At 45.3% G+C, this 15,146-nt stretch overlaps 1 protein-coding gene across 1 annotated transcript in view; it reads left to right on the forward strand.

Annotated features, from left to right (window-relative positions):
- The window catches only part of LOC126213347 (venom carboxylesterase-6-like), a 193,692-nt gene extending 179,267 nt beyond the window's left edge, over positions 1–14,425 (forward strand). Inside the window, exons 8-9 of the mRNA XM_049941080.1 lie at positions 6,709–6,903; positions 14,128–14,425. Of these exons, the coding sequence (XP_049797037.1) occupies positions 6,709–6,903; positions 14,128–14,425 (493 nt within the window). The remainder of the gene's footprint in view (positions 1–6,708; positions 6,904–14,127) is intronic.
- Positions 14,426–15,146: the final 721 nt, after the last annotated feature.

A 15,146-nucleotide genomic window follows, 5' to 3' on the forward strand; every position in this document is an offset into this window, starting at 1 on the left:
ACCGCCAGCGGCGAGAATGAGAACTGTTTTAAATACTTAAAATGGCGACGTTTTCCTTACTTCAACAGCGTGCAATCATTCGTTTTCTGAATTTACGTGGTGTGAAACCAATTGAAATTCATCGACAGTTGAAGGAGACATGTGGTGATGGAGTTATGGATGTGTCGAAAGTGCGTTCGTGGGTGCGACAGTTTAATGAAGGCAGAACATCATGTGACAACAAACCGAAACAACCTCGGGCTCGCACAAGCCGGTCTGACGACATGATCGAGAAAGTGGAGAGAATTGTTTTGGGAGATCGCCGAATGACTGTTGAACAGATCGCCTCCAGAGTTGGCATTTCTGTGGGTTCTGTGCACACAATCCTGCATGACGACCTGAAAATGCGAAAAGTGTCATCCAGGTGGGTGCCACGAATGCTGACGGACGACCACATGGCTACGCGTGTGGCATGTTGCCAAGCAATGTTGACGTGCAACGACAGCATGAATGGGACTTTCTTTTCGTCGGTTGTGACAATGGATGAAACGTGGATGCCATTTTTCAATCCAGAAACAAAGTGCCAGTCAGCTCAATGGAAGCACACAGATTCACCGCCACCAAAAAAATTTCGGGTAACCGCCATCGCTGAAACAATTTTGGTGTCAATGTTCTGGGACATCGAGGGCGTAATCCTTACCCATTGCGTTCCAAAGGGCACTACGGTAACAGGTGGATCCTACGAAAATGTTTTGAAGAAAAAATTCCTTCCTGCACTGCAACAAAAACGTCCGGGAAGGGCTGCGCGTGTGCTGTTTCACCAAGACAACGCACCCGCACATCGAGCTAACGTTACGCAACAGTTTCTTCGTGATAACAAATTTGAAGTGATTCCTCATGCTCCCTACTGATCTGACCTGGCTCCTAGTGACCTTTGGCTTTTTCCAACAATGAAAGACACTCTCCGTGGCCGCACATTCACCAGCCGTGCTGCTATTGCCTCAGTGATTTTCCAGTGGTCAAAACAGATTCCTAAAGAAGCCTTCGCCGCTGCCATGGAATCATGGCGTCAGCGTTGTGAAAAATGTGTACGTCTGCAGGGCGATTACGTCGAGAAGTAACGCCAGTTTCATCGCTTTCGGGTGAGTAGTTAATTAGAAAAAGAATCGGAGGCCTTAGAACTTGAATGCACCTCGTACGGTACAGAAGGGGCATGAACAGTGTGAGATATTAACGTAGGTCAGCCAGGAACTGAGGCTCCGCAGAGAGCAAATAGACGTGAGACAGCGAAGAAAGTGGCAGATCGTCGTCCGCATGCGGTCCCCCCATGTGCGGCGACATGGCCAGCATACGCGGGCATGAACATGGTCACGACAGGTGCGAGCGACTACGTAGAGGGATTTCCCAACGCCCGGAATCGCTACTCGCAGATAAGAGATGAGGTGAGTAGTATCGGGAGGCGGCGGCGGTGCTGTTCAGTCTCCACAACGAACAGTACAATCGTTAGAGGACCGAAACTCGACCTACGATCGGCTCAAAAAAATTGCTCTGAGCACTATGGGACTTAACATCTGATGTCATCAGTCCCCTAGAACTTAGAACTACTTAAACCTAACTGTCCTAAGGACATCACACACATCCATGCGCGAGGTAGGATACGAACCTGGGACCGTAGCAGTCGCGTGGTTCCGGAGTGAAGCGCCTAGAACCGCTCGGTCACCGCGACCGGCCTACGATCGGCTGCCGCTCGTTACAGAAGAGAAAGGTAGCCGCCACAACTACTGGAGGGCAGGAGAGATCTGTAGCACACACCAGCGTTGTGCGGCGTGCCTGAACGACCGTTGCGCCGAAACGCGTAGCTCGTCCTCAACAAATTTCCACTCCAAATGAAACTGCCGCCGCCAACAGGTTTCAACCGTTAGTAGAGGAACAGAAGCAGGCCTTGCGAACGGTCGCGTCTCCAACCGCCCTAGAAGGGGCGAGCCCCCGCCCGGTGCCATTCGCCATGCTGTCTCAACGCAGCCCATTTCCAGTCGCCTGTGTGGTGAAGGACATGTCAAAGGCTTCCATATGTTTCTCGACCATTGGACAACCGCGGTCTGCACCGTGACGTCTGCGGGAAGGGATCTGTTGAGAGTCCATCTGCATCTGCATCAACATTCCGTAGGTCACCTGACGGTGTGTGATGAGCACCGCTACACCACTAACTGATCCTCCCTTCTCTGTTCCACCAGCGCGCGTTGGAAGAGTGTTGTTGGTAAGCCTCTGTATTAGCACTAGTTTCATCAATTTTCTCTTTGAGCTTATTTCGCAAGACGTATGTGGGACGAAGCACTTCATTGTCGACTTTTTCCGGAAAGAATTCTCTAGAAATTTCAGTAGTAAATATCTCTGTGGTGCACAACGTCTCTCTTGCAACGTCTGACACCATATCTGTAACGCTGCCGTGCGGGCTAAACGATTCCGTGACGAAACATGCCTCCCTTCGTTGGATCTGTTCTCTCTTCTATCTTCCTAGCTGGTAATGGTTCCAGATTGATTAACAACACTCTAGAATCGATCTAGCAAGTGCTAAGTAAACTACTTCTTTAGTGTATTTATTAAATTTCCTTTATCCTTTGGGCCCCTATTGTCTCATTCGAAACTCATCATTTTATTCATTTTGTTTTGGAGTACCAGTGCCTTTAGCATGAAACCACCGATGCTACGGAAGCCATGAACCAGGGTTTCATGTTAAATTTATTTTCGTTCAGGATCAGCTGCCATTCCTGCACCACTCATCGATCCTGCATTTGTCCTGCCTTCTTATAGACAATCACATCATCTGCGACAGCCTTAAACAGTCTCCGACTCGTTCCACTAAATCGTTTATATATGAATTTTAATGAGCAACGGTCCTGTAATAATTCCTTGGGTTAGTCCCGAAGTTACCTACACATCTATTGATTTTTTTCCGTTACAAGCGAAGTGTTGAGTTCTGTCTGCGAGAAAGTCTTGCATCAAATCACAAATCTATCAAATCACAAATCTATTCCGATAGTCGGTAAGTCGCTCATTTACTAAACGACAGTGTGGGACAGTGTGAAATGCCTTCCTGAATTAGAGGAACGTGGAATCAACCTGAGTGGCGATTTCTGCATCGCTGTGGATCTTATGGAGGAACAGAGCGAGCTGAGTTTCGCAAGATCTCAGTTTACGGAATCCACGTTGACTTTTATAGAGGAGATTTTCATTCTGCAAAAACGTCATAATACACGGGAATTCAACATATTCCATAATTACAGAACAGATATATATCAACGATGGAAACCTATAATTATGTGCACCTTTCCTACGGCCCGTCTTGAAAACGGGAATGACTGCGCTATTTTAATGTCGCTAGGGATCGTTCGTTGCTCCAGCCACCTACGCAAACAGCTGCTAGAAGGGGAACAAATTGTTTCACACAATCTCTGTAAAATCTTACAGGTGCCTCATGTGGTACCGATGCCTTTTCACTACAAAGCGGTGATCGAAAGAATGGACAGTATTACGGTCTGCCGGCCGGGGTGGCCGAGCGGTTCTAGGCGCTACAGTCTGGAACCGCGCTACTGCTACGGTCGCAGGTTCGAATCCTGCCGCGGGCATGGATGTGTGTGTTGTCCTTAGGTTAGTTAGGTTTATGTAGTTCTAAGTTCTAGGGGACTCATGACCTCAGAAGTTAAGTCCCATAGTGCTCATAGCCATTTTTGAGTATTACGATCTGCCGCGGTAAAACAATTTCGGAAGACCGAATTCAGTATTACGCTCGTTTCTCTGTCATTTGCAAAATGTAAACTTTCACGGCCGGAAATATCACAATTAATAAAATTTTCCGGGCTATTATGCCGTGATCGAATTGATTTCACCTTAAAACCCGACGTTTCCCCATTATTACGACCGTAAGTGTGCCGGTTGGATTCTACGAGTAATATCAAGAATTCGGCGTATTTTACCAGTAAATTAGACGGCATAATGGTACAACAGGAAAACATATTAGGTAGTTTCGATGTGGTGTCGCTATTCACTATGGTTCCAATCAATGAAGTGTTGCAACAGCTGAATGTTCCTTCCCGATGTTGCAGAACTGTTTAAATATTGCCTCAGAACCACGTATTTCAGACGGAACGAAGAGTTCTATGAACAGACTGATGGAATTGCTATCGGTAGCCCATTAAGCCCGGTTATATCGAACTTCTTCTGGAAAAATTCGAGGAGCCGGCACTGGAAATTGCGAACAATAAACCTGTTCTACAGCGGCATGGCAGGGAGGAACTGTATCGTTTTCACACGCACCTGAACTGGATCAATCCGAATATTCAGTTTACCAAGTAGGTGGATGCAGACGGAAGATCAAATTTTCTTGACATACTAGTTTTCAAGGAAGTAGATGGTAGCTTGTGGCAATCGGTTTACCGAAAACCCACGCACACAGGCAGTTATCCACACCGAGATTCGAACCATCACCCACAACAAAAACGAGGCATCATGAAAACGTTGGCGGACAGAACAAAGAAAATCTGCGAACCAGAGCTGCTTGACGCAGAATTAAAACCTCTCACCAATGCATTGCTCAAGAATGGTTATTCGTTCACTGAGGTGAAAAGAGCTACACTACTGGCTATTAAAATGACGTTTTGTCATTCGTGCACCCAGGTTCGTCGTTGAGTACACAATCGCAGACGCTCCTGTCTGCGATGCAGCGTCAAGTGTAACTGCAGCCATGGTCTCCGAGCTGATAGTCCATGCTGCTCCAAACGACGTCGAACTGTTCGTTCAGATGGTTGTTGTCTTGCAAACGTCCCCGTCTGTTGACTCAGAGATCGAGACGTGGCTGCACGATCCGTTACAACCATGTGGATAAGATGCCTGTCATCTCGACTGCTAGTGATACGAGGCCGTTGGGACCCAGCACGGCGCCAACCTTGTGTGAATGCTCTGAAAAGCTAATCATTTGCATATGACAGCATCTTCTTCCTTTCGGTTAAATTCCGCGTCTGTAGCACGTCATCTTCGTGGTGTAGCAATTTTAATGGCCAGTAGTGTATAAGACCACTGCGTAGAAATTATAGCGATGCTCAAGCGGCGGTGAAATCGAAAGTTTTCCTGCCATTCATTAAGAAAGCGACAGACAGCATAAGAAAAATCCTGAAAAAGCAGAACATCGGGTAATCTACACACCTAGATGGAAGACAGGTCACCTGAAATCGGCCAAGGAAGCTCGCCTACCGCTGAAAGAAGCTGGAATTTATACGATTCTGTGTAGATGTGCGGAGGTGTACGTGGGTACTACAAGAAGGTCAAAAAGCGACTCGAAGAGCACAAGGGCAATTGCGGAAGAGGGGAGACTGACAGATCAGCTGTTGCAGAACATGCCTTTCAGCCAGGGGACCATCACATTAATTTTGATGAGACTCAAGTACTGGCAGCCACAAACGGATACTATGAAAGGCTATACAAAGAGGCCACAGAGATTGCAAAACACCCCAGGAATTTCAACAGGATGAAAGATGGCGTGAATCTGAATGACATTTGGAGTCCGATGCTGAAGAAGATGTGTACCAGTCTTCCACCATGGGATGGTAGCAACAACGGACAACGGCAGTCGACAACGGCCGATTGTGCTCGCTTATTTAAAACATGTGACGTCACGCCATTTCGCGGAAGCTCGCGGTAGCGGAATTTTGCTGTTGCTAGTAGCGAGCCAGAGTGTGAATAGGACATTAAACAAAGCTACGATCCCCCTTGAAAATGTTCTCAACAGATGGGGGCGAAATGTCGGGTTGTAAGGCGAAATCCATTCGACCACGGCATAACAGCCCGGAACATTTTATTATTTGTGCCTCTGTCATTTTCCGTTTCGGTGCTATTACGGCCACAGAGTGACTGAATAGATTATTTCGAACCACTCCCTGATTTTATGTAAGACTAAAGTATGTAGGGGTTTTAGTCAGATCGGTAAACATGAGAATTTCTCGAGGACGACGAGAGATGGGGCATTTCTCTCTGCCGTTCTACATCCACGCGACCGTCCTGAAAAAGCTGATTAAGGCGGTGTTTAAGCGCTTTCCGTTCTCTGCTGTAGCTGACCACTTCAAAGGGGAAATTGAGAAACTTGGATCTGATGTGGCCGGTCGCGGTGGTCTCGCGGTTCTAGGCGCGCAGTCCGGAACCGTGCGACTGCTACGGTCGCAGGTTCGAATCCTGCCTCGGGCATGGCTGTGTGTGATGTCCTTAGGTTAGTTAGGTTTAAGTAGTTCTAAGTTCTAGGGGACTGATGACCACAGCAGTTGAATCCCATAGTGCTCAGAGCCATTTTGATCTGATGTGCGCTCGCTGGTGCACATCAAATCATCCAAGTAGCAGGAGTCTCCGTCTCTTCTCGTTGCGCTCTAGATAGCGTGGAGGACAGAAAATTGTACAAGGTGACGTGGGTGGCCAATGCAGCAGTCACCGTTGAGCCTCTGAGGTGTAAGAGAGGCTTGCCTCAGTGCTTTCGCTGCCAAAGGGAGGATCATATTACACGCCACTGCTGTTTCTCCGAGACACGCATGAAGTGCGCGGGCGACCACGCGAGCACTCAATGGCCACAGCCGACGACGACGCACTCGTCAAGGTGAAAGAATTGTGGCGGCAGCGGTGTAGAGAGCTACTTGAGTACGCGATGTTCCGGGCCGTTTAAAGCCGCTTGCGCGGCATGCTCTCGAGCAGGCCCACTTGCTCCGACGTCCGCGCCCGAACACACAAACAGCAGACAGCGACGAGCCCAAATCTGCCTCCACTCCAGGAAGCAGCAGAGGACGGTGAGGGCGGGCTGGACAGCGCTCCAGGACCAACACGCCATAGGAGCAGCGAGACCACCCACTCTTCCCAGGGGGAACATTTGACACTCATCAGGACACACCAGTTAGACTGGCGGCAGTAACAGAAACGCTCCAACCGCTGTTAGCGCAGAAACAGCGCCCTTCTGAGCTACACTACTGGCCATTAAAATTGCTACACCACGAAGATGACGTGCTACAGACGCGAAATTCAACCGACAGGAAGAAGATGCTGTGATATGCAAATGATTAGTTTCTCAGAGCATTCACACGAGGTTGGCGCCGTTGGGTACACTTACAACATGCTGACATGAGGAAAGTTTCCAACCGATTTCTCATACACAAACTGCAGTTGACCGCCGTTGCCTGGTGAAACGTTGTTGTGATGCCTCCTGTAAGGAGGAGAAATTCGTACCATCACATTTCCGACTTTGATAAAGGTCGGATTGTAGCCTATCGCGATTGCGGTTTACCGAATCGCGACATTGCTGCTCGCGTTGGTCGAGATCCAATGACTGTTGGCAGAATATGGAATCGGTGGGTTCAGGAGGGTTATACGGAATGCTGTGCTGGATCCCAACGGCCTCGTATCACTAGCAGTCGAGATGACAGGCATCTTATCCGCATGGCTGTAACGGATCCTTCGATTTTGGGGTTCCGAGAATTGTCTTTTATGTGAATCGAAACCACTTCATCCTCCTAAAGTTACTATTTCCGTTGCGGTATGCAGCAGAGGAATTACCAGCCTTTTTTGTGCTATAATCGATAACTACTGAACGTTATATTTCAATATTGAACGAATTAGTCGGCACACATCAAGTGTTGAAAGATTGACCAGTCAAAATGGGCCCCGACCACATCGCAGCGAAGATCTGTTTCGCTTTCTCGCGGCGTTCTTCGTGAACAGAATCATTAAGCTAGATTATCCAAAATTTACAGGCGTAAGGACGGACTACTTTTTGTGGGACACAATGAAAACTACTGTCTACCGGAACTATCCACGCCACACAAACACACATTGCCTCCTTCGCATTTACCATGAATCTGTTTAGTTATTTACATGTTCCTTTAATTTTTCTAAATGAAGAAGTGACTTTCCTATATCACTGTACCTAATACGTCTACCCAGAGACCAATATCTGTAACTCATGTCAGCCTGATATGTATCGGTTTTGTCATTAAGAGTATATGTATATGCATACTTAGAATTTTCATCAAAGTGTTACTTCAGGTTTTACTAATCTACGACATGTAACATATGTGACCCTATAAGTCCCACAGATGTCATCATCATCAGTGTTCTGCCTAAAGGCAGGTTTTCAGATGGTAGTTCTCCAGGCTGTCCGGTCTTCTGCCATCCTCTTCAGGTCTGCATAATTTCCTCTTTCCTTTATGTCGTCTATCATCTTGTATCTCCTTATTCCTCTCAGTCTTCTTCCACAAACCAATCCTTCCAAAGCATCTACTAGCAAGCACTCCCTTCTCAATGAATGTCCCAACCAGTTCTTTTTCCTTTCTCTTACAACCTTCAGCAGACATCTTCTCTCACCAACTCTTTCCAATACGAACTCTTTCATTTCTCACTCTTTCCATCCATCTTATTCTCTCCATTCTCCTCCACATCCACATCTCAAATGCTTCTAACCTTTTTTCATCCTCTCGTCTCAGTGTTCATGTTTCTGACCCATATACTGCCACACTCCAGACAAGACATTTACCAAGCCTTTTCCTTAGTCCTTTATCTAATTTGCCACATAAGAGTTTCCTCTTTCTGTTGAATGACTCCTTCGCTATGGCAATTCGAGTTTTCGCCTTCTGGTGACATCTCAAGTCTTCAGTTATTGTGCTTCCGAGATATTTAAATTCACTTATTTGGCTAATGGTAGATCGTCCTATTTTAATATTGGATAGTCTGCGTCTTGTAATGATGACCATACTCTTTGTTTTTGCTGTGTTTATTTGCATCCCATATTCCACACAAGCTTCATTCAGATCTTTGAGCATGTTATTCACTGTCCGCTCACTTTCTGCCACTAATACCAAGTCATCAGCAAATCTTATACATTCTATTCTCTTTCCACCAATACATATTCCTCTTTTCCCATCTAAGCTTTTCGCAATAATCTCTTCAAGGTATACGTTAAACAACAGTGGGGAAAGGCAACAACCTTGTCTAACACCTCGTCCAATGCTGCTTCCTTCTGACATTTCATTTCCAATCCTTATCCTTACTTTCTGATGTAAATATAGATGCTGTATCAGTCGTCTCTCTTTCCAATCTACTCCTTTCCTCTTCAAGATATCCATCAGCTTGTTCCACTGAACTCTATCAAAAGCCTTTTCTAAATCTATAAAAACAGCAAAGATTTCTCTATCCCTTTCCATATATCTTTCCCCTATAGTTCTTAGCAGGCCAATATCATCGCTTGTTCCTTTTCCTCTTCTAAATCCGAACTGCTCCTCTGCAATCCCTCTATCCAGCTTGCCATATAACCTTCTATTCAACGTTCTCAGCAAGACTTTAGCTGCATGAGAAATTAGACTGATGGTCCGGTGCTCTTCACATTTTTTAGTGTTTCTCTTTTTCTCTATTGGTATCATAACTGTTGCAGCGGAGTCCTCAGGCCATTCCCCTTTGTCATATATCTCGTTACAGAGGTAGACTATTTATTTTCTTGCCTTGTTTCCCAGACTCTTCAACAGTTCTGCTGGCAAATCATCTATTCCAGATGCCTTCCTATTCTTTATCTCCTTCAGCGCCTTTTCTACTTCTACTTCTGCTTCCAAGATGGTAAATCCCTTTCCATCTTCCGGCACATATTGCTCCTCTTCAACCTTAATTTCGCTTTGCATTTCATCCCCCTTATACAGACATTCAATATATACTTGCCATCTGTTCAAAACCTCCTGTGGTTCTTCTGCCAGAGTACCATCCGCTCTTTCTATTTCCATGTTATTCCTCTTTCTTTTACGTTCAAAAACTATCTCACTAGCCAGTCTATACATCATTTCATACTTTCCCTCTCTCTCCATTTTCTCTATTTCGTCGCATTTCTGTTTCATCCATTTTTCTCTTGCTCCTTCAGTTTCTCTTCTTAATTCATTATTCAGTTTCCTGTACCTCTTTTTGCCTTCTTCAGTTTCTACACTTTTCCACTTTCTGCGCTCTTCCATCTTTTTCAACATGTTTTCTGTTATCCATTCTTTCCTGGTGCTTTGGGATACTATTATTCCTAGTACTTCTTTGGCAGAGTTCATGAGTCCTTCCCTCATTTTTATGCACTTATCATTAACACTTTCATCAACACTACCTCTGACTAATGACCTCAACAGTTGAGTCCCATAGTGCTCAGAGCCATTTCAACACTACCTCTTCGCCATTTTTCCATAAATCTGTTCTCCAAATCTTGGAGATGTGACATAACCAAAACTTTGCTCTCTTCTGTCACTTCTTTCATTCTCTGTCTCTGAATCCCAACCTGAATTGTTATTTACGTATATTCGTGGCACTGTTGGTAACATAATTATTACACTTAACATTTTCAACTTCTTACCTGATTTCATAAATGAGTAAAACATCTAAGTTATACGAACTTGAGAGAAAAGGATTTGCGTACCACCTAGAGTACTTATTATAACATATCTGTTCACCTAATCAAACAAAGGTATCCACAGTGCTTTAAGACTTGCTCCGAAATAATTGTCTTGTTTTGCTATATGTTCTTTGTACTTGAAGTAGTGGTTCTGTTTTTCTAAGTGTTGTTTACGGATATTAATTTATAGCCATCATTTTCGTTTTCAAAGTGTGACATTTTATATGTGGTGTATTACGACAAAGAAAGAACCCTGTGACCACTAGAGGTATTGTATTTGAGTTGTTTTGCTTTGAGATTTACATTTACGTTCAATCTTTAATCAAAGAGTCCGCAGACCGATGTTCTGAATTAGTGTTTTGTTTCTCTACTAGACAGCGCCACAGGTTACCGCAAAGTCGTAACACAATACACACATGTCATATTAATAAACAAAAATGCACTTGATGATAGAGGTTTAATCCTTTGAAACGCGTTGTAGAAATTTATAAACAGTTGCTGGTAACAGTAACGTGTTGTTTTATTCGATATCCCACCACGCTGAACGACGTTGAATTGTCGATTTGTGTGGCAACTTAATCCATTTCCAACAATTAAACAATTTTTTCAGCCTTCAGTTGCAAGGTAATATTTTTTTTTTTAACGAATAAAATTACCTTGCAACTGAAGGCTGAAAAAATTGTTTAATTGTTGTACATTTCACAGTTGCTGACACGCTGCAATATGTTAAAGATTTGTAATCCATTTCCGTTGACACACCATAAGATGTGATTGCAAATTCGATTGTTCGTTTGTGGCACCTCTCTATTACGAAGGGCAGACATTTGGAAAATTTTGATATAACTGCAAAGACCGCTTCTAGACGATAAATTTGTTTATACACACTGATACGAGCTGCACAGAAGGTCAGCTGTCTGTCAGTAAATTTGTAACTACTATTTCGAAATCCCTGAATAAAAATCTTACAGCTTTCACAGTCAACATACCAAGTGTTCATATAAATTGTTTCACGATGGAGGAGGAAAAGGATGGCTGCCTTCCCTTCCCTGATGTGTTGGTCACAAGGAAGGTGGATAGTACGTTGGGACGTGCCGTTTCATACCACTTGCATTTGCAGGCTGGTAGTTGTCGCCATCCGGCTCAACGTGAAGGGGTAATCCGTAAATTGGTTCACAGGCTTAAGGTCATCTCGGATCCTGAGGCTTTTCGAGCTGAGTTAGGCCATCTCGAAGTCACCTTTCGTTAGAATGTTTATAGTGAAAGACAGATCAGATGTGCGTTGCGCTATCGATAAACTGTCCACCGGGTGAGTGATGATAATACCGAGGTGTCACCAAAGTCTACGGGCTTTTTGCCTTACATAGGGAGAATTTCGAAGAGGATTGGACTCTTTTGCGGAAATACAACGTGAAGTGTGCTTTTCGACCACCAACTAATCCTTAGGTTCCGTAAACTATGATCTTGGTTTGCGTAAGGCAGGTGGCTAGAGTATTAGTTGCGGTTGTGGCTTGACTTAAATTGATCAGACTGTCGGGACTGTGAAGGACCAGTGTACTGAGCACATGCGGCACACACGCTTACAAAAGCCGAGCAAATCAGATATTGCAAACCATTGTCTTGGCATCGATTATCGTGCGGAATAAAACAACACGGAGATCCTGGCATGGACTTCTAGCTGTTGGGATAATGTTAGTAAGGAAGCTGTTGAAATTAAATTAGCTATTTACCTTATAAATAAAGATGGTGGATTTTGATTAAGTTCTACATGGAATTCTGCTCTCCCCCTTGTCAAAAAACAGAGGGACAGAGTTGATGCTACATCTACATCTACACACATACTCCGCAATCCACCATACGGTGCGTGGCGGAGGGTACCTCGTACCACAACTAGCATCTTCTCTCCCTGTTCCACTCCCAAACAGAACGAGGGAAAAATGACTGCCTATATGCCTCTGTACGAGCCCTAATCTCTCTTATCTTATCTTTGTGGTCTTTCCGCGAAATATAAGTTGGCGGCAGTAAAATTGTACTGTAGTCAGCCTCAAATGCTGGTTCTCTAAATTTCCTCAGTAGCGATTCACGAAAAGAACACCTCCTTTCGTCCAGAGATTCCCACCCGAGTTCCTGAAGCATTTCCGTAACACTCGCGTGATGATCAAACCTACCAGTAACAAATCTAGCTGCCCGCCTCTGAATTGCTTCTATGTCCTCCCTCAATCCGACCTGATAGGGTTCCCAAACGCTCTAGCAGTACTCAAGAATAGGTCGTATTAGTGTTTTATGAGCGGTCTCCTTTACAGATGAACCACATCTTCCCAAAATTCTACTAATGAACCGAGGACGACTATCCACCTTCCCCACAACTGCCATTACATGCTTGTCCCACTTCATATCTCTCTGCAATGTTACGCCCAAATATTTAATCGACGTGACTGTGTCAAGTGCTTCACTACTAATGGAGTATTCAAACATTACGGGATTCTTTTTCCTATTCATCTGCATTAATTTACATTTATCTACATTTGAAGTTAGCTGGCATTCATTACACCAATCATAAATCCTGTCCAAGTCATCTTGTATCCTCCTACAGTCACTTAACGACGACACCTTCCCGTACACCACAGCATCATCAGCAAACAACCGCACATTGCTATCCACCCTATCCATAAGATCATTTATGTGGATAGAAAACAACAGCGGACCTACCTCACTTACCTGGGGCACTCCAGATGATATCCTCACCGCCGATGAACACTCACCATCGAGGACAACGTACTGGGTTCTATTACTTAAGAAGCCTTCGAGCCACTCACATATTTGGGAACCAATCCCATATGCTCGTACCTTAGTTAGGAGTCTGCAGTGGGGCACCGAGTCAAACGCTTTCCGGAAGTCAAGGAATATAGCATCCGTCTGATACCCTTCATCCATGGTTCGCAAGATATCATGTGAAAAAAGGGCGAGTTGCGTTTCGCAGGAGCGATGCTTTCTAAAGCCGTGCTGATGCATGGACAGTAACTTCTCTGTCTCAAGGAAATTCATTATATTCGAACTGAGAATATGTCACCTGTGCTTTTTTCCATTCGCTCGGGACTTTACGTTGGGCAAGAGATTCGCGATAAATGCCAGCTAAGTAAGGAGCCAATGCAGTAGAGTACTCTCAGTAAAACCGAATTGGAATCCCATCAGGACCTGGCGATTTATTTATTTTCAACCCATTCAGCTGCCTCACAACCCCAGGGATGTCTATCACTATGTCCTCCATATGCTACCTCACCCGTTGATTATTAATTTCACTATCGATAAATTCCGACGTCGGCCAGCTTTGATTTGTGATGGCGCTATTGTTTATAGTGTGTGAATGTTATCTTTCTGGAGATTCTGTAAAAACCGAGGTTTTAAATTCTCTTGCACAGCGCTTACTTACTGCTGTTCTGCCTTGAAAGTGGCAGGTGTGCTCCGGTCGAAAAATGGCGGTTGTCGACGACGTCATCCGGCTATATTGCCGTATGTCATTTGAACAATGTATACGGCCATTCTATTGTTCTTTGTTTTGGTATTGCTTAATTTTAAAATCAGGAAGACCTTTATTGGGCAGCCTGTAAATGTGGGTGTACATGCAGTTGTGCAGTTCTTTTGAAATTTTGACAGTTTAGATCAATGTAACCGCTCCTTGTGATGTTTGATGACATAAATTCTCCACGCTTATTCGCCAGATACGTGCTGCGGCAGAAGATCCCGTTCCCGGGCAACCGGCCCAGCGAGGGCGCGATGACGACGCTGCAGCGGCTGGGTCTGATGCTGGCCAACTTCGCGGCGACGGGCAACCCGACGCCCACCAAGAGCGACCTGCTGCCCGAGCCCTGGCGGCCGCTGCCCAGGGACGGCTCCGTCGTCTTCTACGTCATCGGCGACAACGTGACCCTCACGACCGCCACCTCCGCCTTCCTCAAGCGCATGCAGCTCTGGGACAGTATCTGCTTCAGCGAGAAGGACGACAAGGTCGAGCTGTGATCGGCGCGCTGCTCGCCTACCACATTCTTTCGCTTACCCACCTGACTAATAAATGACACAACAAAGAGTTTCACACTACTTATTAGGAAGAGAATAGCAACTGCCGAGGAGGCGCACTGGTAAGACACTGGACTCTTCTTCAGAGTGTCTCAAGGAAATTCAACTCTTCTTTTGTAGGGAGTGGCGTAAAATCCACTAATCATCAGTCGTATCTATACAGGGTGAACATTAATAAAACCGATGTACTGCAGGGACACATACCTGACTGAAAATGGAGGAAAAAAGGTTCTACGAACATGTGTCAGGAACTGCATGGTATACGTACAACGACAACAAATCGTCCCGGATCACGGTACAGAGCTGCATCGCATCCACGTCACAACAGATGTTCAAAGTGGTCTCCATCGGATGCAATACACGTGTTCACAAGCCCCGTTATTAATTATTCTTTGAAATATTCCAGCCTGTCTCCGAATAGCATCACAGGCGTCGTGAACATGTTGTTGAAGAGTTTGAACATCAGGGACTGGCTCTGACCACTATGGGACTTAACTGCTGAGGTCATCAGTCCCCTAGAACTTAGAACTACTTAAACCTAACGAACATAAGGACATCACACACATCCATGCCCGAGGCAGGATTCGAACCTGCGACCGTAGCGGTCGCGCGGTTCCAGACTGTAGCGCCTAGAACCGCTCGGCCACCTCGGCCGGCCCATCAG

The sequence above is a fragment of the Schistocerca nitens genome, chromosome 1 (assembly GCF_023898315.1).
Source record: "Schistocerca nitens isolate TAMUIC-IGC-003100 chromosome 1, iqSchNite1.1, whole genome shotgun sequence".
NCBI classification, from domain to species: Eukaryota; Metazoa; Arthropoda; class Insecta; order Orthoptera; family Acrididae; genus Schistocerca; species Schistocerca nitens.